The 14,434-nt window shown below is 54.1% G+C and overlaps 5 protein-coding genes across 5 annotated transcripts; 4 read left to right on the plus strand and 1 right to left on the minus strand.

The window, feature by feature from the left end:
- Nucleotides 1-49: 49 nt before the first annotated feature.
- Nucleotides 50-2,165, plus strand: GDI1 (rab GDP-dissociation inhibitor). Its single transcript, XM_024465793.1, has 8 exons — nucleotides 50-233; nucleotides 295-319; nucleotides 371-430; nucleotides 481-508; nucleotides 558-903; nucleotides 953-1,504; nucleotides 1,555-1,709; nucleotides 1,760-2,165. Exons 1-8 carry the CDS (start codon nucleotides 188-190, stop codon nucleotides 1,952-1,954), a joined length of 1,407 nt encoding a protein of 468 aa, XP_024326526.1. The 5' UTR covers nucleotides 50-187; the 3' UTR covers nucleotides 1,955-2,165.
- A 61-nt stretch (nucleotides 2,166-2,226) lies between these two features.
- On the plus strand, nucleotides 2,227-3,973 carry VC83_02125 (uncharacterized protein). Its single transcript, XM_024465794.1, has one exon. It carries the CDS (start codon nucleotides 2,558-2,560, stop codon nucleotides 3,845-3,847), a length of 1,290 nt encoding a protein of 429 aa, XP_024326527.1. The 5' UTR covers nucleotides 2,227-2,557; the 3' UTR covers nucleotides 3,848-3,973.
- A 197-nt stretch (nucleotides 3,974-4,170) lies between these two features.
- VC83_02126 (uncharacterized protein) lies at nucleotides 4,171-5,418 on the plus strand (the record flags this gene model as incomplete). Its single annotated transcript, XM_024465795.1, has 2 exons — nucleotides 4,171-5,075; nucleotides 5,140-5,418. The coding sequence occupies exons 1-2, from the start codon at nucleotides 4,911-4,913 to the stop codon at nucleotides 5,416-5,418; spliced, it is 444 nt and encodes a 147-aa protein (XP_024326528.1). The 5' UTR covers nucleotides 4,171-4,910.
- A 218-nt stretch (nucleotides 5,419-5,636) lies between these two features.
- Nucleotides 5,637-8,208, minus strand: VC83_02127 (uncharacterized protein). Its single transcript, XM_024465796.1, has 2 exons — nucleotides 7,462-8,208; nucleotides 5,637-7,396 (listed from the first exon to the last, which is right to left on the minus strand). Exons 1-2 carry the CDS (start codon nucleotides 7,669-7,671, stop codon nucleotides 5,843-5,845), a joined length of 1,764 nt encoding a protein of 587 aa, XP_024326529.1. The 5' UTR covers nucleotides 7,672-8,208; the 3' UTR covers nucleotides 5,637-5,842.
- Nucleotides 8,209-8,887: 679 nt separating this feature from the next.
- VC83_02128 (uncharacterized protein) lies at nucleotides 8,888-13,427 on the plus strand. The gene is made up of 2 exons (XM_024465797.1): nucleotides 8,888-13,062; nucleotides 13,161-13,427. Exon 1 carries the CDS (start codon nucleotides 9,594-9,596, stop codon nucleotides 12,930-12,932), a length of 3,339 nt encoding a protein of 1,112 aa, XP_024326534.1. The 5' UTR covers nucleotides 8,888-9,593; the 3' UTR covers nucleotides 12,933-13,062; nucleotides 13,161-13,427.
- Nucleotides 13,428-14,434: the final 1,007 nt, after the last annotated feature.

A 14,434-nucleotide genomic window follows, 5' to 3' on the forward strand; every position in this document is an offset into this window, starting at 1 on the left:
CTATGTTGTAAGGGGAATAGTTGAAGCGAGTGGAGCAAGCCAGAGGTGACCGCTACTCTCTTATCAGTAGCGCCGTAGCTTGTACAACAAAGTTGCAACTGTGTTCGCCGAAACTCGAGCCTATATCTACTTGTTGATTCTTTGAGCACTTCTTTGCACATAGCCAGGAGGAATATAGCTTGTCATTATGGACGAAATCGCCCCAGAGTACGATGTTGTGGTTCTTGGTACCGGTATGTAACCCCTCATTGAGGGGCACGTCAGACTCGATAGCTAACAACCTCCCCTTTGAAGGTCTGACCGAGTGTGTTCTGTCCGGGTAAGCATACATGAAACCCCTGTGGTGATAGTGAGCTAATATGTTTCAAAGAGTTCTCAGTGTGAAGGGCAAGAAAGTGCTGCACATTGACCGCAACGATTACTATGGCGGGTAAGTTCTCGACCACCTTGGGATTTGTGGGCTAGACTAACTCAACGCAGAGAGGCAGCTTCTGTCAACATCGAGACTGTCAGTGAAATTATAACTTTAACTACGAATGAAATCTAACGTGTAGCAGCTGTTCAAGAAGTACGGAAACTATAACGCGGGTGAGGAGCCATGGAAGAAGTACGGCCGTGCCAACGACTGGAACATCGATCTGGTATCCAAGCTGCTCATCTCAAGCGGAGAGCTTACCAACATTCTCGTTTCAACGGACGTAACAAGATACCTTGAATTCAAGCAAATCGCTGGCAGCTACGTGCAGCAGAGCTCTGGACCAAAGGCGACTGTCGCCAAGGTTCCCTCTGATGCGAAGGAGGCCCTGACCTCTTCCCTAATGGGCATTTTCGAGAAAAGGCGCATGAAGTCGTTTATCGAATGGGTTGGAACTTTCAACGAGGGTGATTCTGCTAGCCACAAGGGTATGTGGACTCTTACATCTGGTTGGTGATGCCGCTGACCGCTATGTAGGCCTGAACATCCAAGCATGCACGATGAAGGAAGTCTACGACAAGTTCGGATTAGAAGCAACCACCCGCGACTTCATCGGACATGCCATGGCATTATACACAACCGATGACTACATTACCGCGGCAGGAGGAGCACCAGAGACTATCGAGCGTATCCGTCTCTACGGTAACTCTGTTGCTCGTTATGGAAAGTCCCCATACATCTACCCGCTTTACGGTCTTGGTGAGCTTCCTCAGGGATTTGCTCGTCTGTCTGCTATCTACGGTGGCACTTACATGCTCAACACCAACCTTGACGAGGTTACATACGACGGAAACAAGGCTGTTGGTATTAAGGCAACCATGAAGGAGCGTGGCGATGAGGGCGACGGAATGACCTTCAGCACCAAGGCCAAGAAGATTCTTGGAGACCCATCCTACTTCCCGGGCAAGGTCCAGGTTGTTGGCCACGTCCTCAAGGCGATTTGCATTTTGAACCATCCCATCCAGGGCACCGACAATAGCGACTCGTGCCAGCTTATCATTCCCCAATCGCAGGTCGGAAGAAAGAATGGTGAGTTTATTACTACTGTAATTTCTATGGACAAGCTAACCCTATTGAAGATATTTACATCGCCATGGTCTCTTCCGCACACAACGTATGCCCCAAGGGTTACTACATCGCCATCGTCTCTACAATGGCCGAGACCAACGCAAACCACCACCTGGAGCTCGCACCCGGCTTCGAGCGCCTCGGCAGGATCGAGGAGAAGTTCATGGTACGCACCCACCCCTAATCTAACAAAGAAACCAACTAACCTCCTCCCAGGGCCCACCAATCCCACTCTACGAGCCGCTCGAGAGCGGCGTCAACGACAACATCTTCATCTCCAAGAGTTACGACGCCACCAGCCACTTCGAGACCACCACCGATGATGTCAAGAACATTTACCTCAGGGCTGAGGGACACGAGCTGGTTGTTGAGGGACTACGCGAGGGAACGAACTTGGTTGGTGAGGAGTAGGAGGAGGAGATGTGAATAGATGAGCAAACTCGTTGGTGCCTATCATTGCTAATATCGGAATACCTCGTCGAAAAATATCTATGAAATTATGCCAAATCTGCTCTTTTGTACTGGTAATGAGAGGCGCATGAAGCTCGAAGAATATTTTTATGGAGGCTTTTGCAGGTGATGTTTTGGAGCAAAATTGTACGACCATCCACCAAATCCGGACTCCCATTCCACACCAAGTCCAAACAAAAGAATTGGCCAACCTCGACCTAATTTTTCTTTATCTCCTTTCTTCGCAATATTGCTTTTGGGATCGATGGTCTGGGGCTCTGAATCCGACCCGTGGTATCTCGATGAACAAAGAACTCAAAAGGATTCGGTGAGCTGGTTCTTTCACTATCGAACGCATTCGGGCCACGGATGATGAGAGATGCTGGGGGGCACACATACATACATAGGTAGGCGAGGTAAGTTGCTTTGAATCTCTTAAACTCTTCAGTTCCCTCTTTCGAGCTATTGTCCATCGCTTTTACAACACCTTATACAACACACACACATTCTCCTTATTGACCGGCAGGTCATCAATTACAAGGCGATTCAATCGCACCACCCACCATGGCCTCAAACCCAGGACCCAACCCCCTTACCCCTCCAGGATTCGCGAGAAAAACCATACCCCGCCTCTCCACCCCCGAGCCCCCATTCAACTACACCCCAATCTCCCCCAAAGATGCCGCCATGCACCGCCTTCGCGCCCTCCAAGACCCAGAAACAGAAGCAATAAACCAGCACTACCGCCGAACCGGCCAGCTCCCCCGCGTCCTCGGCTCGTCGCCGCTGGCTACATCGAGTGGGATCGCTGGGACGAGATTCACACCCGTTAACCGCCCTGTCGCCGGCACTTCTGGGACGAGACCGGGGGGTGAAGATGTGCCTGGGGTCACCATTAATAGAGCTATAAATGGCGGGGTAGCCCCGGGTGCGAATCCTCAGGGGAGAAACCCGGGACCGGCGCGTGGCACGAGAGGTCGACTCCCGGCGCCGAAGCCCATGGGCCTGCCTCCGGGGGTTATACTGCGGCAGCCTGGACTGGAGCCGAGGAGGAATATGACGCGGTATGGCGCTTTCATTGAGGATAGCCCGGAGCCGCCGCCGGCGCGGCGGCCGGACGTCCCGCCGCCTACGGATGCGGAGATGCGCGCGAGGTTGGCGATGCAGACGGGTCAGAGGGGGGTGATGAAGTATCCGATCCGGTATATGGGGATATTGCCCGATGTGCTGAGTGAGGATTTCGATGCGAGTACGGGGTATAATCCGCCGCCTCCGGGGCAGAGGGGGACAGAGGCGGAGGAGCGTGCGTGGAAGAAGGTGAGGGAGGAGAGCCTTAGGGGGGTGAGGTTTGAGGAGTGGAATACGAGTTGGCTTATGAGGATGGCGCAGTTGAAGGGGGTTAGTGTGGCGCTGGAAGGGGGAGACGCGGCGGTTCGTGAGGCACTGGAGAGGGAGTTGACGGAGGTGAAGATAGCGGAGCGGGCTGTGGCAGTGCAGGTCGCTGCGGAGAGGAGGGACGGGGGGCGCTGGGCCAGGGTGGTAGAGAGGGAGGTCGAGCAAGAATGCTATATTTTACTGGATGAGGATAAGGATGACCTGGAGAAGATCAAGTCGAAGGTGGCTATGACGTGGCAGCGGACTAAGATGGATATAGCTGCTGGTGACGTGAGCTTGTGGTTGTCGGCTGTGACGTGGGGGAACAAGCCGTCGAGGATGGTGAGGTGGGCGGGGAGAAATGCAGAGATGGATGATGGGCATTGGTTGGGGTTTTATATGTATAGGATGACGAGGACGGGGAAGAGGGCGGAAGTTGAGGGGAATGAGAGGTATGAGAGGGAGATGAGAAAGAGATAAGGCGCTTGACGGTTATGTGCTTTGCTGTTGTTGTTTGTGGCTTCTGCGTTGCTTGATTTCCTTGCTCATTTTGTCTAACTGATTATTATCTGATCGAAATGGAATCCGAAAACCTTATTATCTACCAAGAATTATTAGCTCAAGTATATATACCACATACTGAAATATAGATCCTGTATCCATAGATATTTTTTATAATTCCACGAGGAGTTCAGAGTTTCGTCCAACATTTCAGCAAACGGAGCCTCAATATCCAACACCATACAGACCCCAACTTCAGTCATGCGTGGCCTGAGCCAACTATATCGCGCACCCCCAATCGACCAACACACCCGCATAAACTTGCCGCTATATCCAAGCCATCTAAAGACCGATCCGCGTCCAGTCTAGTAAACACCACCGAGCGCCTTTATTTTGTTGAGCACAAATTTGGAGCTTATTTCGGCATCATTTCGGCATCAAGGCCCCCCACGCGGCGTGCAAAACTCCCCTCCGGCAGATATCAATTTACCTGACCATCTCTCCATTTCTCACGCCTAAAAGCACCCCTCCATTGCTTCCAACTATAGAACATTTGCTGTAACACAACATTTATTTACCCCTCCATCATGTTCCAACCCCTCTACCATCAACCCCTAACCACACGCCACAATGCCCACTTGGCTCATCACCGGCGCCAACCGCGGCCTCGGCCTCGATCGAATTCGTCACCCAGCTCTCCCGAGACGCCTCACACCATAATCGCAACCTCGCGCTCCCTCTCCCCCTCCACCCTCGCCGATCTCAAAGCGCCGGATGGCAATGCTGCCACTCTCCACATCTTGGAATGCGATACCAGTCCCCCCCCTCCATCACAGCACTGGGGGAAGCCGTGTCGAGCTTACTAGATGAGGAGGGCAAGATCGATTTTCTTGCTTAATAATGCGGGCGTCAACGTCGAGTCGCAGCAGACTGGCCTCACCGTCACGGCAGAGGCGATTTTAGTGAATATGCAAACTGATGTTATTGGCCCCGCGATGATCGTGCAGGTTTTGGAGAAGCATTTAAAGAGGGGTCGGTGGTGATGAATATGACCTCGGGATTGGGGAGTATGGCGGATGCGAAGGGGGTGGAGATGGCGAAGTGCACGCCGTATTCGATTTCGAAGGCGGGGGTGAATATGTTGACCTTGCATCAAGCGAGTGCGTTGGGGGGGAGAGGGGTGGTGGTTGTTTGTGTTGATCCCGGGGTGAGTTGATTCCTGGTTGTTTGAGTATTGGGAGTGAGAGAGTGCTAACTGGAGGATTGTGTAGTGGGTGAAAACGGCTTGTATGAAAACCCCCCCTCCCCCTTTGAGAGTTTTGATAATGAGACCAGTGCTAACGGTGCGTGTAGTGGGCGGTGAGGGAGCGGTTCTGGAGAAGGAGGATAGTATCCGGGGGATGTTGGGGGTATTGAGGGGGTTGAAAGCGGAGGATTCGGGGAAGTTCTTTGCGTACGATGGGGGAGAAGGCTTGGTAGAGGGGGAAGCATTGGTAGAGGGAGAAGCATTGGTAGAGGGGGAAGCATTGGTAGAGGGGGAAGCATTGTAGAGGGGGAAGCATTGTAGAGGGGGAAGCATTGTAGAGGGGGAAGCATTGTAGAGGGGGAAGCATTGGTAGATGGGTAAGTATGGAGGGGTATAGATGCGGTGGATGGTTTAGATGAGATATTTAAATTATGATGTATATATAACCTTGGACGGACTTTCTGGGGACACGAGCATTCGAATCAATATAAGTATTTGCAGGATATGACGGTATAATGGATGGTTAAAGATGGTATTTTAAATGATATATTTTAAGGGAAATTATAAATATATATGCACCCCCTCGTATCCAAAACCGCATTCAATTTTGCTGGATATCATCGCCCGCTGAGCTCAACAGAGCTAACCAACATCAAACGCCACGCAATGCCCCAAACAAATAAAAACCCCTGAAGGAGTATGTACAACCATCTATCCACAGCCAAAGCCTACAGCTTCACTGGATACTTCGTGCGGATATTCTTACCATACTTAAAAATAAGCGCCGGCACCGGAATCATCGCCAACGCAACGAACCCCAACAAGCTATTCCCCCACCCCAGACCCAGCTTATCATACATCGCCGGCGCCGCCAACGGCAGCACAGCCGCAAACACACTCCGACTCACCGTCAACGCCGCCACCGCCGACGCCGCGTACTCGGGGAACGCATCAATTATATACGTCTGAATCGGGATGAAGACGCCCATCATACCGAAGCCGAAGGGCACGAGGCCAATGATCGGGACGATCCAGTGGACCTGCTTGTATGCCGCCCAGCCGTACCAGAAGAAGGAGACGGGGATGAAGCAGGCGAACATGACGCAGGCGGGGAGACGCATCTCGGGTTCGCGGACGCCGCCGTTGGCGAGGGTCATGCGGACAACTGTTGCGTCGGAGATTTTGGCGACGACAGCGACGCCGGAGAAGAATCCGATGCCAACGCCCAGGTAGGCGAGCCCGGTGATTTCAGGGGCCCATTGGTATTGCTTCTGGAAGACGCCGGTGATGGTGGTGAAGAGGAGGTAGAGAAGGCCGTAGATGACGGCCATGTAGAGGGACATGAGGGGGGTGATGACGGTCATGGTGAGCATCTTGATTGGGCGCATGAAGCCGTTGAAGAGGACGGTGCGGGGGGGGAGAGGCGGGCCGGCGGAGTCGTAGCAGGAGCCGAGTTCTGGGCGCGACAGGGAGATGCGGAGGGCTTCGGTTTTGCGACGGATGAGCACGCGGTGGTTGGTTTCGTTGTTGAAGCATTCAATTCCGCAGGAGACGACACCGGAGGCGATGAGGAGAACCCAGAAGACCCAGCGCCAGCCGGCGCGCTGGGCGATGAAACCGCCGGTGATGGGACCGATGACGGGGCCGAAGAGGGGGCCGAGGGAGAAGATGGCGGAAGCGAAGCCGCGCTGTTCGGGGTGGAAGAGGTCGGCGATGACGCCGCCGCCGACGGTGATACAAGCTGATCCTCCGACGCCGGCGAAGAAGCGGAAGATGATGAGCGAGGTGAGATTAGGCGCTAACGCGCACCCGATCTGCCAGAGCACGAAAGTGACGTTGGCGCAGGCGAGGACGGGGCGGCGGCCGTAGATCTCTGAGAGCGGGGAGAGGAGGAGCGGGCCGACGGCGTAGCCGAGGACGAAGACGGAGACGCAGAAGGCGGAGAGGATGGTGGAGGTGTTGTGGAATTCTTTGTTCATGAAGGAGACGCCGGGGGCGAACATGGAGGAGGCCAGGGGGGAGATGAAGCTGATGGCCGAGATGAGGAGGAGGAGGAGGAACTTCTTGCCATCGGGAAAGTTGAGGGGCATGTTCGGGTCGTCTTGCCCTTCCCACCCTACGACGCCTTCGTCGAGGTTCTGCTCGGGCACGAGAGAGGGCTTGAGCTTCTCTTTGGTCGTGGCGATGCGTGTTAGCACGCGTGTGATCCTGCTGCTCTTCGTCTCGGCCCTCTTGAGTGTGCCTGCCCCGGAAGCGGTCTTGATCAAGCTACGGGACATGACCTAGAGAATCTTGTTAGCCATGTATTCTGGATTCGCAGCAGCAGCAGTCTTTTGGAAAAACATACCCTATCGATTGCCAAATCGGCCTGGCGCCCGGCATCCATGGCCTCGACTTCGCTATGCTCATAGTCTGCTGAATTGGCTGAGCTGGCGATTGACGGGGTCTCGATCTTCTTCTCGGTCTCGAGATTAGTGTTGTTTGGGGGTGGGAGGGTGGTGGAGGGGGAGGTGGGCTGAGCCTCCAGGTCCGTCGCTGTGGTCTTTTCGTGTGACATGGCGAAAGGGGGTGTTTGGGGTTCCTGGGTCGTCGCCAGTACCGTTAAAGATGGTCTCTGAAAGCTAGTAAAGGAGGTTGAGTCTCTGTCAGGAAGTTTGAAGTCTCTGGACGCTGAGAACTAGACGCAAAGACTGATGTGCAGTGCAATGAAAGGTAAGTGTATAAGAAGTCTGCCCGTATGTATGAGGGGTATCACAATCTCAGCCTTTCGAACTGGATATTATATATATGGAACTGTAGTGAGGTATAGTAGTAGTATTGAGAGTCGAGAGAAAACCAAAACGAGAGTCCACACCAATATCTATATATGGGGCCACACACACAGCGAAAAGAACAACAGGAGGCTTCCAAAGTTTCCTTCATCCTCGCCGATGGGTGATAACTAGTGTCGGAGGCTTTTGCAAGCCGTTCGCCACGGAAGCGGAACTTCTCATCCACAGTGGGGGCGGCAACGTCGTTGGTTAAACACTGGGATAAGTGTGTATATGCTGAAGATATCCGTTGCATAATATTGCATAATATTGCATAATCTTGTGCAATATTGCACAGCCGTGGGACCCGCATTCGGGTAGGTTGTGAGTATGCATAACCTACCCGAATGCGGGAATAAATGAGCTTAGCCTAAGCTTAGGTAAACACCATTCCTGCCGCTACTATACGCTAGCGCCGAGTAGCGCTGACGCCGCCTTTCGTCTCGTTGGCGGCTCGTTGGCGGCTCGTTGGCGGGCTCTTGACGGGCTGGTTGACGTTGACGGGCTCTTGACGGGCTCGTCAACGGGTCTTGACGGGCTCGTCGACGGGCTCGGGTGGTCCGAAGGTGTGTTGGGCTACAACTAATCTACCAAGTCACTCGGACGTACCATCCCGCTGAAATACACACACATATTAGTATGGCACAGCTACTTAACAACTACTTCCACCACCCCTTGGCCCACCTTTCTCGGCAGCTACTTGCCGATTTTATGACGCTTGTGCAGGATTTGCGTGTCGCACAAGAACCTGCACGCAGCACGCGGCACGCACGCACACGCCGCTCTCCCATCCCCATCCAAGTCCGAGTCACACTAGCCACGCTATTCGGTGTCGATGCGGTGTAATTCCGCTGCGCACATGTGTTTTACAGTACGGAGGAACCCTGAGAGCGCACGTGGAAAGTAGATCCTCCCATCCCCATCCCATCCCCATCCCATCCCCATCCCTTCCCCATCCCATCCCCATCCCTTCCCCATCCCTTCCCCATCCCTTCCCCATCCCTTCCCCATCCCTTCCCATCCCCTTCCCCGTTCCCTAATGAAGGAGGTGGGACGCTTATGTATCTTGTGTACGTACGCCGTATACTATATATAGGGCTGGACTCGGAGTTTTCGTATGTATCCCTCGTATGTATCCCCCATCTCGGCAAAGGTTACATTGACGTCACCCTGCATTTCTCGTTGTTCGGCGTTGATTACTAAGTGCGAATAGATGGTGGGGTTGTGAATCAGAGTCTTAAGGATATTGAGATGCGTGATGGGCCACTGATAATACGATTCTAGCTGCTGGTTACTATCATTGACATCATTGACATCATTGACATCATTGACGCTCTAGAGTCTAGAGGAGAGTTGTTATGGGTGTAGTTGGGTTGGGAATAATGGGAAGGAGCAGCCATCTCACTTACCGTCGTGCCTTCCCTATCTCACCGTCGTGCCTTCCATATCTCACCGTCGTGCCTTCCCTATCTCACCGTCGTGCCTTCCATATCATCTTAAACCATCAACAGCATGTAGTCACAGATCCCTCTCTGCCTCTCTGCCTCTCTGCCTCTCTCACCTCTCCCCTCTCTCACCTCTCCCCTCTCCCACCTCTCCCTGCAACATCCCATCAAACCACCATCCCACCATCCCACAACCACACAAACACGCTGACCACAAAACTGCAATGGACCCCAACCCCGACCAAACATCACACATCCAACCCCCACGCCAGCACCCTCACCCTCACCCCACTTCCTCCTCCTCTTCATCCTCTTCACTCACCCCTCCACCAACCACATCCAACAACCCTCCCGCACCACCCACAGTCGACGGCCCCTCCACCAGCGGCCACAACCGCTCCACATCCCTCACCTCTCTGAAACGCACATTCTCCAAGATCCTGCCTGCGAACCGGAGAGAGCGGGGTGGTACTTTGCGGGATAGTCAGGGGCGGGCTGATGTTGAGACTGTTGATGCAACCGATGACGGAAGGGAAGAGGACGAGGGGAGGAGGGAGAAAGGGAAGATTGTGAAAGGAGAGGGAAGAAGATCTCGGAGTTGGAGTCCGAGAAAGGAGGATGTAATGGCTTCTGCCGAGGATGACAAGAAAAATGGACCACAAAAGCAGACCGACAAAGAGCCCGAAAAAGGAGGCAACGCATTCCAGCGCCTCCTCGGCCTCCGCCGCACCTCCCTCCCCACCTCCTCCATCCCCGCCCAGCCCAGCACCCGCCGCCTCTCCCTCATACGCCCAAAACCAAAAAAAGCAATCCACTTCGCCTCCCCCCCAACCCAAACTCCCCCCGCCACCCCTGCCTCACGCTCCGGCACGTCAACCCCTCCGCTCGACAGCCAACAGATGTACGACCAAAAGCGCCTCCGTCGCGAGCAGCGCCGCAGTTACCGCAGTAGTGAGGACTACCTCACCATCGCCGGCGCGAATCCTCGGACGGGGTACTGGGACGTTAATACGGCTATCGGATCAACTAGTAGTTCTGAAGCCGCGGACCGGGCCCGGAAGAGGGAAGTAGAAATAGCAGAGAACCGCCGGCGCTTGGAAGCCGCGAAGCAAGAGCTGGAAGAGGCGTTAGCGAGGCGGGAAGCGGAGGATAGGGAGAGAGACGCCAAAAGGGCGAGGAGGAGGGAGAGGGATGAGGCGAGGCGGAGGGAGAAGAGGGGGAGGGAGGCGGGGAGGTGGAGAACGGAGGGGGATGGGTGGAGGATGGTTGCGGAGCCGGGGTTGAGTCCTATTGTTGGGAGTTTGGCGGGGAGTCCGAGGATGGTTCGCACGCCGGATGATCAGTTGACGGAGATGAGGGTTCCGTCCGAGATTGTGGGGCAGGAGTATTCTGAGCGAGGTTCTGGGAGAGAGGGGAGAGAGAGGGGTAGGCCTCCCGAGGAAGAGAGGGAGAGGAGGAGGTTGAGTAGGTCGCCTGCTACGCCGTCGAGGTTGTCTCGTCAGGTGGGTGATACGCCGGGTGGGCCTGCGCCATCTACGCCGATGGAGAGGAAGTCTCTTCCAAGTGCGAGTCGAGTGGTTAGTGGCGATATTCCACTTTACGTCGCATCGCCATCGAGGAAAGGCGGCTCGTCTCGCAAACTCTCCAGTAATCGAGTGCCAGAACTCCAACCTGGCTTGCCGTCGCCTTCTTTGGAAAGGGCTAAGCCGGCACGAGCTGCTATATTTCCTAGTCCGCGGAGACAGCCGCATAGACCGGCGTTTATTGATGCTGGCCCGGAAACTCCTCCTCAGGGACCGAGGAGCCCGGTTATTTCCACGGGACGAAGTGGTGATAACCGTAAGGGGAGCCGTGGGAATGCGTCACCGAATGAGTCGGTGAGGAGAAGCCCAGATAGACCAAATCATGACCCTTTTGGCCCAATACCTAGGCGGCGGCCGGCGAGTCCACCGAAGGCTGTCAATACACCTCAGCCTGCGGGCACTCAACGTACTGTGGAGACACCACGACTGGAAGGGAGTACACCGGTTCGAGAAAAGGATGTAGATCCAGAGGCACAACGCGTTGAACAGCACCATACTGCTGTGGTGCAAAGCGGAGTTGAGGCAGAAAATCGAGAGCTTGAAGGGTCAAATGATACTATTGTGCGCCACAGCATCGCTGAATCTCTTCCGGAGGTTCTTCCAGCGACTGGTCGCCAGCGTGAACAGAGCGCAGCACGTAAAGATCCCATCGAGAGTGAACAGAGTCCTTTTTTAGGCATTCGGCCAGACGCCCAACCAGAAGAACCAGCTACAGCGACCTCATCCCCGTCAGCTTCGACGAGTCCAGCCCTGACCCCCCGCCAGTCGCACCAAAGCCTGAAGTATACAGACCAGGGAAAGCGTATCAAGCACATCGCCTCGATGCACGAACTCCCCCCGTTCGTGCTGAAGCACCCAGTAACGGGAACATCGTTGCCGATCGCCCCGTCGAGCCCAAAGATTCTGGAAGAGGTGACGAACAGGAGCTCCAAGGAGATAATAGGGGGAGACGGGAAGGCAGCGTTCATCACCACCACCACCACTATCACACCCACTACTGGGTCCGATCCGGTTCCGCTCCAGCTAGATCAGATGGACGGAAGCTTCGACCCGAGACCTTCACCCCAGAGACGGCCGATGCCATTGAGCAGGATACCAGCACCCCAGGTGTCACCCCAGAGCGCGCGAAACCACCTTCCGAGCGCCCTATCCCCACGGCGGCGAACAGGGAGCGCTACATCGTCGGCGGGGGAAGCGGGAGCGACACCGACGAAGCGTCGTATTCCAAGGTGGTATCAGAGACTCTTGCCCGAGTTCGGAAGAGAGGTCGAGAAGAACATACACACATCCACATCTACGTCCCCCAACCAGCCGTCCACGAGCCCAAGGTATCATATGGGCGATCTGGGGGGGCATCCGGGGGCACAGAACGCGGCGAGGGTGGCGCTCCTGAACGGGGGGCAGTCGCTGAGTTTAGATCGAGGAGTGCAGAGGCAAAGAGCCAGCGCCGGAGTCGGAGCCCATGGGGGAGGTCCAGGGGGAGGAAACTTGGGGATGAGTAGGACGGGGAGTCCGGTGAGGATTGAACGGGGTGATAAGCTTGTTGTCTGGCATGCTGCGCCGGTGGTTGGGCCAAGGAGAAGAAATGAAATTCCGGGAGTAGTTGAGAAGAAACACGTGGCCACCGTAACTCTCAACGCCTCCTCAACCACAAAACAAGACGCCTCCTCGCCAGGGGGAGCGACGTTGCAACAGGTCCTCATCGTCCTCCTATCGACGGCTCGACATCTGATACTCGCAGCGTGGTGCTTCGTGGAGCCGGTCTTTGATCCGAAGTCGGCGTTGCGCGCGCGCTGGGAGAGACAGGAGATGACATGGCGCGATGGCGTCGTGGTGGTCGGGGCGGGACTGTTTGGGGCCGCGGCGCTACTGGCGGCTGTGCTGGGTGTGAGGGTCGTGGGGGGAGTGGCGAGGGTTGTTGGGGTGCTTGGGGGGGGGGTAGGTTTTTGCTGGGGGGTTAGGGTGGTGGTGGGGATGTGAAGTGGGAAAGGGAGCTGTGGGATGATGTCGCGCCCTTGGCTTGGATGCAGCTGGGCTGTTTTTTTGGTCAGATGGGGCAGTTGGATTGGGAAGGGGAGGAGAGGAAGGGATATGATGCTGCGGATGCCGTATATTGGGATTGAGTAAGTGTCGGCTTGTATTGATAGGCATAGATGAGAGGAGAGAAGGAGGAGGAGAAGGAGGAGGGGAAAGAGAAGATAGGCTTACCAATGGAGGGTTTTGATAGGAATGAGAGAGAGTATATTTATATTGGTTTGTGCAGTGTAGTAGAGTGCAGACAGTACGATAACTTCTTCTCTGGCCAGCTGTATAGAGGAGGCCTCATTGAAGCTGCTGAAGCCATTAAAGCTGCTGAAGCCATTGAAGCTGCTGAAGCCATTGAAGCTATCCCGGCTATTGAGGGTCTTCACCTCTCCATCTCCGCATATCTGACTCTCCGATGTCATGTTTTTGATGCTGTTCGGTGGCTCGGCGTTTGTTCCCAAAACCCACCCCGCACTCCGCAATACGCACCTATTATCCGTAATCGTCCGAACCGACCCTGTTGCATGGGGCGGGGTAAGCAAAGAGCGTTCGCCGCCAGCGCTCACCGCCACTTCGTATCGTATCCCTATCCATAGCCTCAACATATCTATAGCTTATAATTTGTATACTACAACTATGTAATTGAAATGGAAGACCCTATTCTATCCGATGCTCGTGAATGACTTGCGGCAAACCCATCTGAATCCGTTGCTGCCGCAAGCCGGATTTTCAAAGTATCAAAATCAACGCTTCAATCATCAATTACTCGACTTAATCGCACACGAGTTGGCCGCGGGGGACATAATAAGCTCCTTACAATTGATTAAACGAAGGCCCTTAAAGAGTGGATAACTACGCAATATAAGCACGGGCTTGGAGCTACGAAGCAGATGGCATTTGCTGCCGTTTGCCATATTCGACGGCCTAAATCACCGCCTTCATATAGTTGGCTTACGAAATTCATTAAGAATGAGCTTTCTGATTTTCATATTATAAAAACGAAGCCTATTGCTGGACAGCGGGTTCAAGCTCAAGATGAGAGCGTTCTTCAAAAGTGGTTTCATAACGATTTTATTACAACTCGGAAAATAGGAGTAGATTCTATATGGAATATGGACGAGGCTGGCTTTCAAGTTGGAATTCTAGGAGGCGAAAAAGTGATAGTTCCGCTATATACAGGAAGTCCTGAGAATCGGGCTTTAATTACAGGAATCAAAGCTGTGTCTACAAGCGGAAGAGTTACTCTATCGATACTCATTATTCTAGGCAAAGTCCATATGGACTCATGGTACCATCCAAGTCTTATTAGCATGGAACGGATTCTATTATTAGGATCAGAATATACGAACGACCAACTTGCTATAGAGTGGCTTAATCACTTCATTTTTCACACGCAAAGCGCTCCTACTCTGACGCCAAGCTACTACTACTAGACTCTAATACTAGTCACTAAACGC

This window comes from Pseudogymnoascus destructans (genome assembly GCF_001641265.1).
Source record: "Pseudogymnoascus destructans isolate 20631-21 unplaced genomic scaffold scaffold_4, whole genome shotgun sequence".
Lineage (NCBI taxonomy): Eukaryota > Fungi > Ascomycota > Leotiomycetes > Thelebolales > Thelebolaceae > Pseudogymnoascus > Pseudogymnoascus destructans.

Excerpts from the sequence above, each read along its gene's own strand:
- VC83_02128 (XM_024465797.1), top strand. The coding sequence starts at position 9,594 with ATGGACCCCAACCCCGACCAAACATCACACATCCAACCCCCACGCCAG.
- GDI1 (XM_024465793.1), top strand. The coding sequence starts at position 188 with ATGGACGAAATCGCCCCAGAGTACGATGTTGTGGTTCTTGGTACCG. Across the intron at positions 904-952 it reads TGATTCTGCTAGCCACAAGG|GCCTGAACATCCAAGCATGC; the intron begins GTATGTGGACTC and ends ACCGCTATGTAG. Across the intron at positions 1,710-1,759 it reads GGATCGAGGAGAAGTTCATG|GGCCCACCAATCCCACTCTA; the intron begins GTACGCACCCAC and ends ACCTCCTCCCAG.
- VC83_02125 (XM_024465794.1), top strand. The coding sequence starts at position 2,558 with ATGGCCTCAAACCCAGGACCCAACCCCCTTACCCCTCCAGGATTCGCG.
- VC83_02127 (XM_024465796.1), bottom strand. The coding sequence starts at position 7,671 with ATGTCACACGAAAAGACCACAGCGACGGACCTGGAGGCTCAGCCCACC. Across the intron at positions 7,397-7,461 it reads CCGATTTGGCAATCGATAGG|GTCATGTCCCGTAGCTTGAT; the intron begins GTATGTTTTTCC and ends AAGATTCTCTAG.